General features: G+C 41.2%; 1 protein-coding gene across 1 annotated transcript in view; it reads right to left on the bottom strand.

Moving 5' to 3' along the window:
* Nucleotides 1–17272, bottom strand: part of LOC104530185 (G protein-coupled receptor kinase 5) — a gene marked incomplete at both ends in the record, with an annotated part of 35195 nt that extends 17923 nt beyond the window's left edge. Inside the window, one exon of the mRNA XM_010174698.1 lies at nt 17195–17272. Coding sequence (XP_010173000.1) covers nt 17195–17272 — 78 coding nt within the window. The remainder of the gene's footprint in view (nt 1–17194) is intronic.
* Nucleotides 17273–17574: the final 302 nt, after the last annotated feature.

Below are 17574 nucleotides of genomic sequence, written 5' to 3'. Positions count from 1 at the left end.
GAAAGAGGAGAAAAATGAGCAAATAAGCTGTAAGACAATGTGGGGAATATTTAAAAAAGCATGAACTGTGATTCCTCTCTCCAAGTTTGTGGGAGATAGAGTCATTGCTGACCTTTGAACCTTTCTTCCTCTGGACAAATTGGGAGCAAGCTAATGATATCAAGGTAGGTGAAGACACAAATACACTGACATTATGTACATGGAGTAAAACTGTACAGTGTAGCACAAACACTTTACTAGAGCACTTCATTTTGTGTAACAAAAAAACACTTTTTTTCACAGGCTGATCATTTCCAAAGGTTTTGTAGGACAAGCAAAACATTTTGTGCCATTATGCAGCCCTTCACAGAGTTCTGGGCAGAGCAGCTGCACCACATGTATGGGAGGAGCATAGTCAACCCTTTCCAACTCTCCATACAGTTCTAGGGATCCTTTGTATGATCCTTCCTGAGATTTTCCTTGAGAGTTCATAGTTCCCACTGCTCCCACTAAATAACCATGACTGCTCCCATTAAATAACCATGACTGCTCATTTTCTCTCTTTGAGTACTGTGGATACCTACAGCTTTCTAACATTCAAACAAAGCCAGAAACAATTACAAGTCAAAACCCAACCCACCAACCTACTTTTGCTCCCCTGGAGAACAATAAGGTAGTGCAAGTTATGAGTGCAAGAAAGCATTTGGATCCCAAGAGCGAAAGCTTCCAAAGGTAACACTTTGGCCACTTAAGGAAGAAAAAGTTGCTTCTTCCCTGGAGAGGTGCAAAAGATTTCTGCAGCCTCAATGAAATGGTTATCACCGTTCTCCTACTGCATTATGGGTAATGGCTGTAAAAGCAAATTCAGCTTTTACGGGGGAACATAGACAACTTTTTGAACATATTAAATGTCCTGTGGCAGCTAGGAGAGCCATACACTGTGATTAAAACCATTACATCTAAGTATGTGACAAAGAATACTCTGCTAACTCTTCAGAAACACCTGCAGAAACCTGTTACATTTTCTTGTATTCAAAACAAAACACTGAGTAGTTTCAATAAGTACAGTCCTAGATGTTCCCTAATGGCTGTTCTGTTTCCTGAAGGCAAAGAAAGTGATTCTTGATCTCACTTACGATAACGTAAATCAGAAATTATGCCAGTCAAGTCAACAGAGTAACACGAGGGCAAAGCTAATGGAACCAAAACCAGATTCATGGCCCAAGTCTTTGGCAGCACAGAAAGTGCTTAAATTGATCCACAACAAAAATTTCTCTCATCGTGTTATCCTTTTTGACTAGACAGTAATAAAAGTCCTAAAATCCAAACTACTTTCATCAGGTTTTAATCAAAATCTCCTATCTCCTTCATCTTCTCATTTATGGCCAGAAACTGAAAACCTTCTTACAAATATTTTGCTGGCAAAGCAACATCTCAGCTTTATGATGCCCCCTTGTTTAATTTTGAAGAAAAGAATGCAAATAGGAATTGGATTAGTGATTATCTGAGAAATGAGAAATGGATATTCAATTACTTCTGAGTGCCAGTAACGCACTCTGAAGAAAAAAAAATGTCTTCACTTCTGAATTTTGTTTTTTTCTAATTTCAAAGATAAAAGAGAGCCTCTCTGCTGCTCTTCCATTTCAGTAAATGGCAAGAAAGCAGCTGAGACGTCACGCAGTTGTTCAAGGTTAGTTGTGTTCGTGTCCACAAAAATTTGGAGATTGCTGTTCCTTCCAAATTAAGCCTCTGGGCGTGCAAGATACTTTTCATACTTTGCTGAGAGGTTGAATGCAGCTTCTCCCCCTTCCTCTCCTGTTCACTGGGATGCAACCACTAATAAACAGCATGGTGGCTAGGTTTGAAGTTGGATGCAGTTATCTTCAGTGTCACTCATAAATACCAGGTTCTTGGTGGGAGCTTCACAAGCCAAATGCAATCTGGTCTTTCCTGCCTTAGTGTGGTTGTCCCTGGCAGCCTGAACACCAGGAGACCCATGCCATGCAGCTCTGTGTGTGCTGCAGGTGGTATTATCCATGTCCCAACTCTCAGCACCTCACTGAAGCACTAAAAAGAAGCAAAATCTCATTTAGATCAGGTGAAAGCTTCCAGGCTGTGTAACTCCTCATTATCTGTTATTTTGAATGTCATGTTGCATCACCATACTTTGAAATATAAACTCTCCTTTTTTGACAGCTCTGTGAGTTTTGCTACAGGCTACTTCACTCAGCCCTTCAGGACACAGTATTTGTTGACCTTCACTGAACAGGAGAGCAAACAAATAAGCCTTCTCATAAAATCATCTCTATACATTTGCCATGGTACTTACAACATTTCTCTGATGGTGTTACCCCTGTGACTGCGTGGAGGACACCTGACCTTTTGTCAGTCTATCACCTAATCAAATTCTTTATAAAACAAGCTGAAATAGCAGCAGTATCAAGGGAAGCATTCAGAAGACCTTCTCTGATAATTTTACTTTTTCATTAAAACATGTTATTTGTTCTAGTTTTCCTTAAGACAGAACTTCCATATCTTTAAAATGGATGACTCTGGTCAAGGTGTAGTGCACTATAGCTGTTGCCTCGAAGGCTGTGGAAGTGAAAGCAGGCAGTTGGCTAGCAGAGATTTGCAACTTCAATGAGTAAAAACATTTTCCTGACAAGCCAGCAGTTGGGGTTAGCTTTGCTGAAGTTTTTTGGGGTGAGTAGCAGCTGTCTCTGCGTAACCGAATCCACTTACTTCCAATAGCTCAGTTACTTCCAATAGCTGTAGGGAGCCCAGAGCAGATGCACACACAACACAAACCTGTGTGTGCAGAGCTGGTTTACTGTGTGGAGCTCTGCAGTTTCTGTGGGAAAAGTGCCCAAACAACAAAGGGAACTGAGAAGGATGTGCTGAGACTCTAGCTAGAGACACGTATCCAGTTGGGTCACCACCGTTTGAGAAAGCTATGGAGAGCTGACAAGAACACCGAGTGTCTGGAGGGTTGAGAAACATGCCTGGGAAAAAAAATGTCAAAGCGAAGTGTTGAGGAAGTAGATTTGTTTAGTCTGGAAAAGTAAGAGTGAAACATGATAAAGGTCTTTTAATATAGAAATGTTTTTAATAAAGAGGGCAGGGATCAATTATTCTGCATGTTCTGCTCTACACTGGGGGAATGATGAGAAGGAATCCACTTAATTGGATATGAAGACTTTTTTTCTAATTTTCCACACAGGGAAGCAAAAGAACAGGCATATAAGTATTGTGGAATCTGTTTGCAGAGGTTTGAAAGACCTCTGAGGGCAGACAGACATCTGTTGATGATCTAAGTGTATTTGATCTCTCCTCAATGCAAGGGGCTCTTGAGTCCTCTCCCAGTCCTTTGTACCAATGATTTTGCAAAACACTGGACCCTGTAACAGAGGCACGTGGGGTGGCCTCCAGACCAGATGAGGAAGGGAGTTTGTATACTGAGTGCTCACCTAAGAAAACCTGGAGCTCTGAGCAAAGGAATAAGTAGCTTCTTTGCAAATGAACAGTCCCGCTTGAAAGACAATTGTCTCAATCATCATTGCCTCCATCACCATTGTCTCCTATAAAAAAGAAAAAGCTTGCAGACCCCTGAACTTCAGATCAGAAAAAGGGATAGGATTGACTTTGGTCAGACTGACTGTGAAAGAAACAGAGCAGGTCCTTAGTCTGGAAGCAATTCTTTATCCTTCCACAGTGCCTTTCATCTAAAAACCTTAAAATATTAAAGTTTCATTGCATGATTAAGTCATCACGAGCTAGGTGGCAATCTCACAATATTTTACCAAACAGTGAACAGGAAGGTTAAGAGTTATGTTTTGTGGAAGAGCTGATCATCATCTGTGACTAAAATAAAAGAAGTCTCACTGAGACAAATGAAAGCTAGAGATGCTCAGATTCCTCAAATCAGTCCGTTTGTAGCTTACAATTAGTAAATAAGGAACAGAAACCTAGAAATACAGGCTTTCATTTTATACCAATCCTTGCCAGTGGATGTGAGTCATCACGATATCTTAAAGCACAACTGTTCATCACTACAAAAAAATCTGAACCAGAAAGATACCACAGTTTTTAGAATGAATAGACTTCATGCAAATTTTTGTCATGAACACAACTGCTTTCCTGGCAAGTTTCAGACTTGCATCCATGATATTGAAACACGATGAGTTATTTTAAAAGTCACTTGCATAAAACAAATAATGTGCAGCATATGTTATGTCTCAGGTTATGAAAACATTCCACAACAAACTAGCTTAAAACAATTAAAATTGTTTCAGTCAGTGGACAAAAGTTCAAGCCATAACTTTCCTTGAGCTGTCTCTGGTTCCAAGCACTTCTGTCTTAATGATATGTGTATTTTCAGATGTTGACAGCAATTTTTGACATATAATCTACTTGTAAATCTCCACACAGATTTGCTCCTAGTAGAGACCTCAAAGCTATGAAAGAAACAAGCTAAAATGAACTTTGGTGTGAGATGGTGCATGATGGGGTAAGAAGAGTTCATGCACAAAAACCTGGAAATACTGCCTTCATCCAGTTGTTATGTTCATGGGATCCTATAATGGTTTGGGTTGGAAGGGATCTTTAGATCTCATCTAGTCCAACCCCCTGCAGTGAGCAGGGACATCTTCAACCAGATCAGGCTGCTCAGAGCCCCATCCAATCTGACCTTCAATGTTTCCAGGGATGGGGCTTCTACCACCTCTCTGGGCAACCTGGGCCAGTGTTTCACCACCCTGATTGTAAAATATCTCCTCCTTATATCTAGTCTTAATCTCCCCTCTTTTAACTTAAAACCATTACCCCTTGTCCTATGTTGCTGCATTTGATTTGCTCTCACACAGCCGTGACCCAAGACCAGCAACGGAGAGCAACGGTTTGCATCAGGGATGGGAAATCTGCCACATGCAATGCCACTGCTGCTGTTGCTGTTGCAGAGTCACATCCTTCTCCAGATGTTTGAGGAAGGCTCAGCTAGCAGAGGAGTAGTTACCAGGACAGGTAGCAATGGTATGACTATGAGTGGTGACTGTCCTCAGTCCTCTGAGGCAAACACTCATAACAAGTCATGAGGAAGACAGTAATCAGAGCAGTTACTAGAAAAAGGGAGAATAGGTAGATACATGCAAGTCATGCTGGTAATCACAAAGTCAGGGAAAGGCAAGTTTATGTGCTCAGGTAATGCAAGTTTTCAAAGCAGAAAGGTAATGGAGGCAAAACAGACACCATGAAATTGTGCCTCTTTGTGTCTCTGAGGCTGATCTGCTACTTGTGGCTAGAGATTCACCCCAAGAACTGGCCTGTGGTATCTCCACTGTGCTCAGAGCAGGAACACACCAGCGCAGGTGACAGCCCGGGCTCTGCTTGCCCCACCACAGGGAGAAATCCAGAGCCACTTTGGGTGACTTTGATGTCCCCCTCAGCTCCCCGCTTTGGGCAGAGGTAAATAAGACTCAGGCTGAGCTACAGCCTGGGAAGTACTGACCATGCAGCTGGTGACCAACAGAGGTAAGTGTGAAGGGGTTGACAGTGAGAATCAGAATCATTTAGGTAGGAAAAGACCTTTAAGATTATCGAGTCCAACTGAGAAATACAGAGGAAAGCAATGGAGGAGGAGATAGAGTGTCTTGGTGGTACTTTGATTTCGGGAAGGCGTGTGTTTCAACCTGGTGAGAGAAAGGTTCCCAGCGCTGTCACAGCACACGCAGTCTCCTGATGCTTTTTGGTGTTGTGCACAAAAATGTTGGAACATTCTTTTTTCTTGCCCTGTGTCTGATCTTGTCTGTTTGGTTTTAGCTGTATATGTAGTAAACAGCCAATTCTACATCAGGAGCAGCTGCAACACTTTAAGTAATCAACTTTTGCATTTTCTTTCTATTTTTTTTTCCTACCACAAAGTCATCTGGGTCTGTATGAGGCAAACCAGTAAAGCACAAGGCTTCATAATTCCAGGATATTTGCTTTGAGATGACAGATGTAAGAATTGGCAGTGAGGTGGATGGGGAGCATGGAGAGCAGCTGTGTTATTAGTAGCAATTTATCTATTACGACAGCGTGTAGACATTATACCTGAGATTGGGGGCCCGTAATGCCAGGCACTACATACACATATCATGAGAGCTAAAGCTTCCAAAGCAAACCAATCTTACTGGTCCTGGGAGTGGGAATGGAGGCCAAAGTCATGAAATACCTCACTCAGGATTACAGAGCAGGTCAATGACAGAGAAAAAAATCCAACCCAATCCTGTTCTCTGATCAAGTGGTATTTTCAGTACTGAGGGCAGGATCACTTGCTGGTAGCTAAATGAAGCAAATCAGCAGTGCCTATCAACTGTGGGGCTTCTTTTGTAGCTGCAAGCTGATCTGGAGTCATGATGAATCTGTTTTCCTTCATATTCTACTAAACTATCAAAACACGTGTTGACATACAGAAAAATACAATGACTGAAGACAACAGAGCCCTCAGCAACCAGCTCAACATGTTCTTCTTCCTGGAGGGGTTGTACTAATCCATCACAAAAGGCAATGTTAACCACCTCAGTTCATGAACTCATTTACTTCAGTAGATCTGATGTAGCTTCAGGCCGACTTCCTTGCCCTGGCCTTGCTGGGCTGCATCTTGGGCCTTGGCAAACCCACTGGTAGGAAAAGAACAAGTTTATTTTCTGGGTTTCCAGCATCCTTCCTCTTTGGTGCTGAGGTACAAGTTGTAGTTTTGAACTATGCCCTTCCTTGGAGAAACTTAGCAACCACTGAGGTTTCCTTTCTGACAAGTGCATTGAAAATATATGAAGCATTTTTCATGGCTCTCCTGTTAATCAGCAACAGGGTCTGGTATCTAGCTATACCTTGTTTTTCCTGTTCTCAGTACATCTTTTTGGAGCTGCTCCTTTTTAGAAACCACATTTCTGTTCCTGACGGTGGCAAACAAGCAACTGCCATGCAAATGGTGCGAGTCAAAATTTTTCCTACATAAAGCTCTTCAAGCCAAAGTGTGGTTTCCTTGGAATGTTAAATTATTTGATTCAGAGAAATTTGGGGGTGTAACCACAACATGAGTTTTGGAGCAACAAAGGAAGAGAAAATATTGCCTAGATCAAGAAGGAGAAATTTCTTCCTGGCGACTATAGGTGACCAGAGGAAATCTTAAACACTCAAAGCTCCATAGAAAGTAATTTTGAAATAACAAATTGTCCCATGAGACAAAATTTAGTTGTCTCATCAGCTTATTTTGCAAGTCCAGTGAATCAGCTGCAGACTTTATACTCTTCAATTAAATAGAAACACTCACCGCAATCCCAACCAGCCAGGGAATTTTTGGTACAGCTTAGTTTAAGGACCTAAACTGGTCACCATGGAAGATATGCTTTTGACTTCAATTAGTGAGAAACTAGGCCTCACAAGAAGTGCTTGGCAAGATATTTTTCAGTATGGAGTATTCAGTATTTCTTAGTTCTTCCCCACTCCTACTTTTAAAATAATTATTTGGAAACCTGCTTATGGAAGTTTCTTTACCAAAGAAGCATTTTTTTCTTCCTTTCTGTAGACACATGGGTTTATTGGTGTTATGGGTGCACATAAACTAGCCAGATGAAATTGTTTTACATAAACTTGCTTTAAAGCAGGGGAAGGGAAAGTATGTTTTACTTCTTGTTGCCTTTTTTACACTTTAAAAGCATTTTGCACACAGACCGAAGGATGAAAACACAGAGGAAATAAGCGGTATCAGTAGCTGTCAGCAGGATGAGGAGGGTAGCTTAAGAAACAGAATAGAAAAGAAGATTAATTAATAGTAAGCAGGATTTTCTAGCTACCCAAAAGTTAGGGTACTCACAATCCTTGGAAGTGTAATTAATTTAAAAGGCAACCTCTTTTGTTAGCTGCCCAACTGAGCCATTGCTATAGTGCTTTCCTACAAGCAGCCAGATGTTTGATAAAGCATTTTTGGAAAAGAACAGTATTTTCAACATTAATGGCAACAAAGATGAGAGGACAATTTTGAAAGTTTTGTTCTCAGAAGGTTTTTTTTTTTTTTTCTCTCATCATGTGTGCTTAATAGGTTTGGAAAGCATCCAGTGTCCAGCCTCTTATCAGAACCTTTCTACCTTTTAATGTCCTCCTGCACTGATGGATAGCCTAAACATTAGCAAGCAACCTTATGTTGCAATAGTCATAGCTTGGATTCTTCTGGTAAACCAAGTGTCATTTGTTCCATTAAAAAAAAAAAAATCCCTAAATCTATAAACACTCATTTACAACTTCAACGTTATTGAATGGCTTTCTTGCAGGAAAACAAACAGATCCCTGCTTGAATTCAGTCCTCTGAGACATAAGCCTGCAAACAAGCGTAACCCTTCCCTTGCAAGTGATCCTCATGCTGAAGTCCATGAGCTATTTGCTTTGCATGAAGGTAGCTCAAGCATAAAGGCCTGATCCAGGCTGCACTCAAGTCAATGATTGGGCTGCCATCAATTGCAGTGGGGATTTTATAGAATTTGCCTTCATCTTTTTCCATTAACAGGTCAAAATCCTGAGGAAACACCTGAATGAAGAAACAAAAATTCAAAAGAGAGTTCAGGAAGGCTTTGAAAAGGATTAGGAAGTGAGTTAAATAAATATCAGGCAGGAACCAGTGGCCCACTCACAGAAAGACTGGAAACACCCACAGAAAGCAAACAAAATCACTACCTAGCACTGCTGGAAAGAGGGCATTCCCTAATCACCTGTGTCACACGATCCATTAACAATCGTATGGTAATAGCCATCAGCAAAGAATTCAGAGGGAAGACATTTATTGTAGGAGATGACACACTGTTTGCAGTGGCCCACTCTGCTCTTCCTCAGCTCTGCTTGTTGGACAAACAGCATCTGTGCCAGGATAATAAACTTGCTATATGCTTGATTTTTGACTCAGGTCAGAGTCTGGCTCGATTAAAAAATAATAAATTAACCTAGAAGCTGAGGCTTGGCATGCAGGATAAATGAGTTTTGTGAGTGTAGTTGCATTACTAGGAAAAAAACCAATTAACATTAATAGTTTGAAGCGCCACATTTCCACAACTTAAACATGCTGGTTATTTTAAAATCCAATTGTAATCAAAAAGAGTTTTTTTAAAAAAAATCTTTTTATTTTCTTATTTTTTACACTTATCTAGTGATGTTTTAATGAATTGAAATATATTTATTTTCTGCAAAATTTAAAACATTCCTTATGGTAATGTTGTGATTCCTGGTTCCAAGTTAAAATAACACATTCTAACATTATTGGCTTAGTGATTCTTCTAGTTGCATCATCCCAGCCAAAAATGTCAGCCTCAGGCATCTCATTTGAATTCTCCTGGCCCATTCTTGTGAGGCTACTCAGCTGCTAAGTGTCTAGATGTTTTTCCAGAATCCTGATTTCCTATTACGAGAGAATCGGATGAGAAATAAGTTACGTTTAACTTCCATTTTCATCATGTGCCTCATCATTCTCTTCTTTGTTGGGATCAAGCATACAGTTGCCTGTTAGCACAATGGATCCTGAGCTCAGAGAGACATTTGTTGACCCATTACTTTTGTAGCTTCAGAAACCCAAAGTTGAACCAACCAGGAAAGTTGCTGCAAGTCACAGTGGGTGGATAGAAGGGCTGTGGAGGTCAGGTGTTCAAAGGGCTCCCGTACCTTTGAGAAATCATGCACAGAAACCTGTGTGGATATGCCATGCAACGTAATTCAATGTATTCTGCATTACATCGAGCGTGGAATTCACTTCATTGTGCTTTAATCATCTTAAAAATGAGACACTCTAAGTTCCCCTGGACTCCCTGTAGTCAGTGGGCAGGAAGAGGCACCTCATCTCTCCCATCCAGATGCCTCCCTGTGTTTGGATAACCAAGGCTGCAATGCCTGTGTTGGGAGTGGAAGAGGCCAGACTCATCAGAGGTCTATTTTAATGTCATTCTGTGCAAATGCACAAAAGTAATCTGCAGATTTCGGGATGTCTTGCAACCCAGTATTTTAGACACCTGGAAAAGGCTGATTCCTTTTTTCCCACGTGGGCAAAATTTTCAGGCAGAAGAGGCTGTATCTGGGGAAGCTGAATGAAACTTAAAGGCTTAGAATTAACTTCCCTGGCCATGGGATAATCCATATGGACTGAGTGTAAGTGATGAGGGGTATGCAGATGGGATAGGGAAAAGATAACCCCCTGACAATGAGAGGAGGAAGCTATAATGAGCATATTCATTAGCCAAGGGCAGACAAGTACATCCTTCCTGTTCTCAGATAATTCTGAGCAGACGGCTCTTTGTTTGCACAGTGTCCCCAGAGCTCTTGGATACCCTGGCTAGACTCTGAGAAGAGTCACAGCAGCCTGGGGGGCCTGCCCTGCCTCAGCAAACAGATGGGAGCCAGGTTTACATGTGTGGTTGACATCAATTAGCTGAAGCAAGTTTCCATTTTCCAAAGGGTCAAGCCAGAGTAATTCCAGCAAACACAGGGAAGCTAGAAGGCTTTTGCCCACTGACCAAGTCATCCCAATGATTTTCCTGACCACAAATGACAAACAGTTAAGAAGCATGTGAACTTGGGAGCGTAACCTCTTCAAAACAACAAGGAAGGAAAAGCAGAGCTTCAACTAATAGTACTGCTTAGCATAAAACCAGTGTAGCTGATGACCTCAGCCCAAATCTTCGACCAGTCTGAGCAAATGCAGCCCTCTTCAAGTCTAAAGGACAGGACACAGGACTGCCCAAGGACCTATCCTGGCATCACCAGGATAAAGCAGACTCCATGTTGTTTCCATAGGCTCTCCTGCAGTTTGGCACCATTACAAGAGACAAAAATCCTCAGTAAGTGTTTAGTTAACTAACATTTGTATTATAAACAGTGAGTAAAGGATGAGGAAATAAGACTTGAGCAAACCGTGAGAAAATGCCTTTTAGTCTGAGACCACAGCAAAGGGACTCCTAATCAAGGCAACACTGTGATTTTTCAGATTCCTCTGCCACACTAGATTACAGCCTGGTCCCAGTGACAGAAGAATGCTTATTAAAATAAATTCTGATTGGAAAGCATTAATTTGAGTAATAAGGTTGCTGTTTTGCTGCTCAGATATTTTCCCAGAATTGAACTTTGGAAAGATGAGCTTATGCAGAAAGTACACTGAGAAGGTACTTTCCTGGACTAAGACATAGTGATCAGCAGAGATATTGATCGTGCTGTCTCTGGAACAACAACAAGAATTATGTATTGATTTCTCTAGAGACTGGATCATGTATCGATTATGCTAGCTGCAAAGCAAAGGCCTAAGTAATGCTATCATCTCTGGCTAAAATGTTGCCCATAGAGTAGTGAAGTCAATAGAAAGGGGAGATGAGAAATCCATTGAGTCAAAGGGTAAAGTCCCAGGGCAATTAATTAAATGGCAAAATTCTCCTTGGCTCGAGTAAAGCCAGGATTTCTACTTAAGTATTTAGCATCCTGAAAAGTCTCCTAATAGAAACCCAAAGGACACCGTGAATAACGCTTTGAGCAAGTAAATAATTCTTGCCTATCCTGAATCCATGTAACACACTGTGTTCAGACAGGCACTTCATTCATTGCCTACTTCAATTGGGTCATTAATGAAATGCATAGGGTTTAGAAAAATTTGAAAACTAGCTGTGGAGATAACTCTTGGACCAAGCCTTAAGGGACCATCCACTGTAGCCAGTGAAAAGCGATATTGTGTTGGTCTTTTATCAGCAAGATAATAAGCTTACAGGGGGATGGAGATGACTCGCTGGATATAAGTGATATAAGCTGAATTTGTACCAGAAAGGTAACAATGTAGAAAACAGTCCCTGAAGGCTCACCTTTCAAAACACAAAGCCTCTGTCTCATATTAAACTCTGCAGATTGCTTTACAGAAGCTTAATGTGTCTTTCCTTCAGAGCATCCCTTGCAGTGACATGCAGCTTTTGCTTTGGCTGCTCCAAAAACTAATTATAACACGTTCCCTAGAAGGCATTTAGTAAAACTAAACAGTTAAGAGGAAGAGGTCTCAGTACTTGAATCCAATTCTTGGTACGGTGTGACCTGCCCTTCCAGGATTCAGCCAGAATCATTAAAAAGTGATACATGAAACTTGCCTTATGGGAGATGGAAGGCTTTAGTGATCAGCAAGGATGACTCACTCAGAAGTGCAAGTGCTGAAGTTTGCATTTATTTCGGTGGTGAAAATAGGAAGGGAGGAAAAAAATCTCAAGGAGAGAGCAACCGAAGGCAAAAATCCTTGGCATCAAGATTAAAGCAACAGTGTGCAAAAAGAAAACTACTCTTTGACAATGCACAGGGCTGAGAGAGGGTGCTTGTGAGCAGGAGGCTGGACTCAGCTGCATGGCTTTATCATTTTAATTCCATCTCACCTGCATTACATAGATGTTTTCTTCTCCATAAAGAACTAATTTGAGAGAAGAACACATTTTAGCCAGTAGACAAATAAAAGGCCAGGCACTGCTGATCAGCCAGTTTCCTTTCCATGGGCCTTTTCCCTCCCTTCCTTATCCTATAATTGTTCATAAAAACAAAGACATATTTTCATTTAGCAAAATACCCATTGCTAGTCTCAGACTGGAGTAAGTTGCTGTGTCCAGCAGCAATGAAAGAAATTGCAAACATGGCCTTTATTCTGTTCATTTCCTGGAGGAAAGGAGACCGAACAGGAATTCAGATAAGAAAACTAATGCTTTTGCTGTTCTTCGTATTCTGTGAAGTATATTAATGGGGATAACAATGCCTATTTGCCATCCTATTCAGTAACATTTTTAGTACCCAGCTGAGTCCAAATATAAACTATAATGGCATATGGAGACTGTCTTAAGAGCCGTTTCAAATCAATTTAGTTTTATATAGCATCTCTCAAAGTATCTCAAGGTGATTTACAGTGAAAAAGAAAATAATGGGCTAGTGATTTAGTAGAGTATGGCATGGCAGCTGTCAGGCAGGAAGGCAAAAATGCTGCATGGAGATGCAAAACTCTAATTTAAAAGCAGTAAAAAGGTAAATATATCTCTTTGCTCTTCCAGTAAAAGAAGCAGACGGGTAATGAAGCCAGGCTGAGTTCAGCTTAACTCAACTGTTCCACGAAGCACTGAGGGCTTTTCCATTTACAGACAGAACTGGAACCTAAAACTGAAACATTCCCACTCAACTGTTGAGATTAGGAAAAGCCAGGAAATAAGTATTTGTGACCGATTCATTTTAGCAGTTTTACCATCATATTTCACAACCTCAGAAATTTTAGACTTCCTGTGGGTTGGACTTTTGCCCTACAGGCTTATTAAGTCAAGAAGGCAGCTTTAAGTGCCTTTTTCATGGAAACTGTTAAGGTCTCTCTTGAAGAAGCGAGACTCTGGTCAAGAAACATCGATCTGTTTGGTAATGGGAACCATTGCACTGCTCCTGTTAAGCAAAGACAGTCTGCAGGTGGAGTTCCCTTCAGATCACAGTGCTGAAGTGGTACAAGTCTCGTTGGGTCTCTTCCTCTTAATGGTCAAGGTGACACATGCCTTGTTAGGTCTCTTCCTCTTAACGGACAAGGCCTTCTCAGCAGTGCTTACACCCACATAGCCCCTAAGGAGTAGCCAGCTCACAGTTAGACCTCCTTGGAGAAGAAGGTTAACAATTCTTCAGAACATGTTTCAAGGATGGGGTTGTCTTCAGCTACAGGACACCTCTTCTGTGGGTTTTCACTCTCCTGCTCACCACTCAAGTGAAGCTGCTAAGGAAGCCATGGAAACACTTGCATTTTGGTATCCTCAGTGTGAAGATCACACGTACTCCTTACATTTCCCTCCCATCAAATAGTTCAGAATGACCTGTTGGATATGAATGTTTCATCAAACTTTAGGCAAGAGAGAGGGAATACTAATGTCTTCCTAAGTGAGGACCTGAGTACATAGAATCACAGAACAGCTCAGGTTGGAAGGGACCTTTAACGATCATCTGATCCAACCTTTCATGGGAAAGGGAGCCTAGATGAGATTATCTAGCACTTTGTCCAAGATCATCTTGGAAAAACTCTAGTGATGAGGACTCTACCATATCTCTAGGGAGGTTGTTCCTACATGGCACTTCTTTGAGAGGCCTAAACCACCCATTTTCCCTTCCAGGTGCCAGGACACATTCAGAATTTGTCATCGCTGTTGTCTGTAGGCCAGGGAGATGGTGGAAGCCTGATCTGCTCATGCCATCCCTGGCATCAGCCATGACAAAAGGCTGCTTAGACCTCTTCTCAACTTTTGCAGTGAACAAGTAGGGGCTGTTCAGGATGTTAAAGCTGCAAAGAGCCTGAATCATGATTACTTGAAAAAGTACCTTCCCCCTCAACCATCTTGGCATCGCTGAGCTTGTTTAGCAGCCTCGGGGCTGATGTTGAATGTTCTCACACAAAGCTCTCCACGTGGGAATTCACAGCTCCCCCACGTTTGAGTCTGCTAACTGCACAGCATGGTGTAGCACCATCTTGCAGACAGCGGCTGCGTGAGTCACATGAGGCTGTAAGTACTGGTGTGATGTCTATTCATCTGGGGAAGTGTTTTCTTTTCCTTTCTGCTCTGCAAGTAGTACATGTTTTATTAAATAAAGTGCATGTTCCCTATGCAAATGAATGCACTTTAGAATGATGATATACTGACACATTGTATGTTAAATATGTATGACATTTAAAAATCTAAGCAAGAACTAAAAATCATTTATAAATATTAAAGAGCATGAAGTCTACTTTTTGTTTTCATTTTGCTTCTGATCCTGCACTCTGGGAAAAAAACACTCCTCACATTATAAGACTGAATTATCTGTCCAAGAACTAAACCTATAATTTTATTCTATCAGTCAAGCTGTATGTCACACTATTTTTATATCAAGACAATCAGGTTCTTTGAAGCACAGACACACACCTACTTAAAAGAAGCATTCCTCTGAAAGCAGAAGACTTTGGAATCAGCACCAATTTGTATCTTTCAAGGGACTAATAACTAAATGGAGAAATGCAGCTCCTAATGAAAAGGTGTCTTTGCTGGCCAGGATGATATTCTATTAGGACATTTGGGTCCAGATTCATCCCTCTTGACTGCAAGTATCTAACCTGGCTTTGAATCACTGAATTCTAATGGCTTAAAAATCTGTCCTTTGGAGGTTCTCGTTTCTCTTTCTTGACCAGAAAGGACAGTAGGCCAACTGAACTCCTAACCTGAGTACCTTAGGTATCTAAAAATAAATGAAATTAATCCAGGCCTTGCTCTAGTTTTTTAAGTATTCGTTGAGTGTGAGACCTGTTACAAGAATCTAGTATTCAACCGATTGCTATGGCACAGTCAACCTCGCCTCTAGAAAATATCTTCTGCTACACAGGGCTTAAAAATCCCTCTAGGAACAAGCAGACGTTTCCCATTAAGGAAAAAAGTGCAGTGAGACCAATGCAGACACTAAACACCACCACCAAGGGAGGCAGTTTTAGATTACAAGTGAAGGAGCACAACTTTGTGTTTCCTTCTGCCCAAAGACATTAAGGTAACTTGCAAATACCAGAAAAGTTTCAGAACTGTAAAAATCCTGTGTCCATTTTACACAGGTCAAATATGAAGTGCAGAGCATGGCAGAGAATGGAAACTCCAGTTCTGGAGTCCCAGGAATTTCCTTTCCTGTAACATCACTGCTTTTTCTTGATGGAGAAGCAACTGCTCTCAGATTGCTCTTCAGTGCACTTTCACTTACCTTAATAACCTATTCCACGTGCTTCTGCTGCACTATGGGGTTGCTGGCAAATGGAGAAGGATGGCAGGAGTGCCATGGGACATCAGGGGAGGGATTTGGCATCTGGAAACCTGCACCAAGACTGACTGAAATGAAGCAGTACCCTCCTTCTCTCACTTTACCAGCCCTTCTATTGGCAAAATGCCTTTCTCCATTTCCAGATGAGAACTAGAACAGTGGGAAGTATTTTCCTTCAGTATTTGCCCCTCATTCTTCTGTTGACAGAAATTTCAAGACAAATAGTCATTTTGGTGGATTTAAAAAGCAGTGGAACTTCATGCCCCTAATGAATGGGCAGCAGGAACTCATACTGGCAGTGCTCAATGGCTGCACATGAAACTAGCCAGGCTCCATAAATGAAACCAGATCCCAAAGTGCAGTCTGAGATAACTGAAAGTATGCATTGAAATTTATTGTAGGAAAATGACTGACTGGAAAAAAAGTGGTCTGCTCTGCCCCTGCACCTCCAAAACATATTGTACCATTTAAACACTCTAGAAAGACATCTGCCAAAAATGCAATTAATTCTCCTGAAGGTCAAATGTATTTCTCTTGTAAAACAGTGGAAGCAGCAATTGAACGTCTTGACTACTCTTACGAAAGCAACTTAGGAAATATCCTAGGATTGTTCTTGTGTTTGAAGTTGGATGTTTATTGCTTACTGGCAGTGACTTTTGTTGCAAAGGTTAAACACAGTCAGCAAAGGATCGAAACGCCCCCCAAAAAGGGTTAGTCCCAGTGCAGCCTGTCCAAAATTCCAGCAGCAAATGTGTAGTTCTGTTTGGAGTGCCACCCTGTGGACACAGCTGCCACCATGAGCTCCTCTCCTTCCAACAGCCCCAAGGTGCAACGCTGAGGAACCAACAGTGGTGGAAACAAGAATGGGTGATAGCACCTCTCAGCTCCAAACCATGCTGTCCTATGTCAGTCTGGCATGTCCCTGGCTACCCTGGGGCAAATGGTGGTGGGGGAGGAATGGGAATTTTTGTACCAAAATACAGTGTGTGTCATCAAAAAACATTTTTGCCAGTGCTTTCTACACAACAGTATATGAAATGCCATCACCTCTTTTGAAGTGGATAGGAAATAATGGTGGCATCTGTTGATTTACAGCTGAGGCCTCTTGTATTACACCACAGATGTAGAGCTTTGCACACCAAGAAGAGACCAGAGAAGTCCTCTGCTCATCCAGAGATGAATTAAGCCCCTGATAAGCTCAAGTTCATCCTTAGAAGTCAATTGCTGGATTGGATTATAATTTTTTTCTCTCTGACTGTTTGTATAAGACTTGCAGGTTTATTCACTGGAGATTGCCACCGTAAATTTTAGGACTCTGGTTTACAAAGCCTGTAACGACCTTGTTTAGTAAAGGTGTGCCTTGCAGCATTCCTTCAGTAATGCCACTTTGGCAGCCCCTTACCTCTGGGGTGAGGTATTTCATCATGATTTCCTTTCCTTTCTCTCCCAGCTTTTCATCTGGAGCAATTTCATATTCTGCCTGGAACAGATATAAAAAAAAGGTCAATATTTGCACTCATATTTCACCATTATAACTTCATTTTGGATGTGGCTTTAATGGAACGCTCTGTCTGAAAAACCTGAAGGATAAATACCATTTTCTGATGGAAGTAAAACCTGTACGCACAATCCTATTAAAAACTTTCCACTATATTTTGACCAAACCCTAGTGGTGCATTTTTTTTATATGATGTCTCTTAATTAACACCAATAAAATGTAATTAATTTATATTTTATAGCCTTGCCAAGCCAGGTTTCAGAAAGCATTCAGTGACTAGAGAC

This window comes from Antrostomus carolinensis, unplaced genomic scaffold (genome assembly GCF_000700745.2).
Source record: "Antrostomus carolinensis isolate BGI_N321 unplaced genomic scaffold, ASM70074v2 scaffold22950, whole genome shotgun sequence".
Lineage (NCBI taxonomy): Eukaryota > Metazoa > Chordata > Aves > Caprimulgiformes > Caprimulgidae > Antrostomus > Antrostomus carolinensis.
This window is presented reverse-complemented; position numbering and strand designations above follow the sequence as displayed.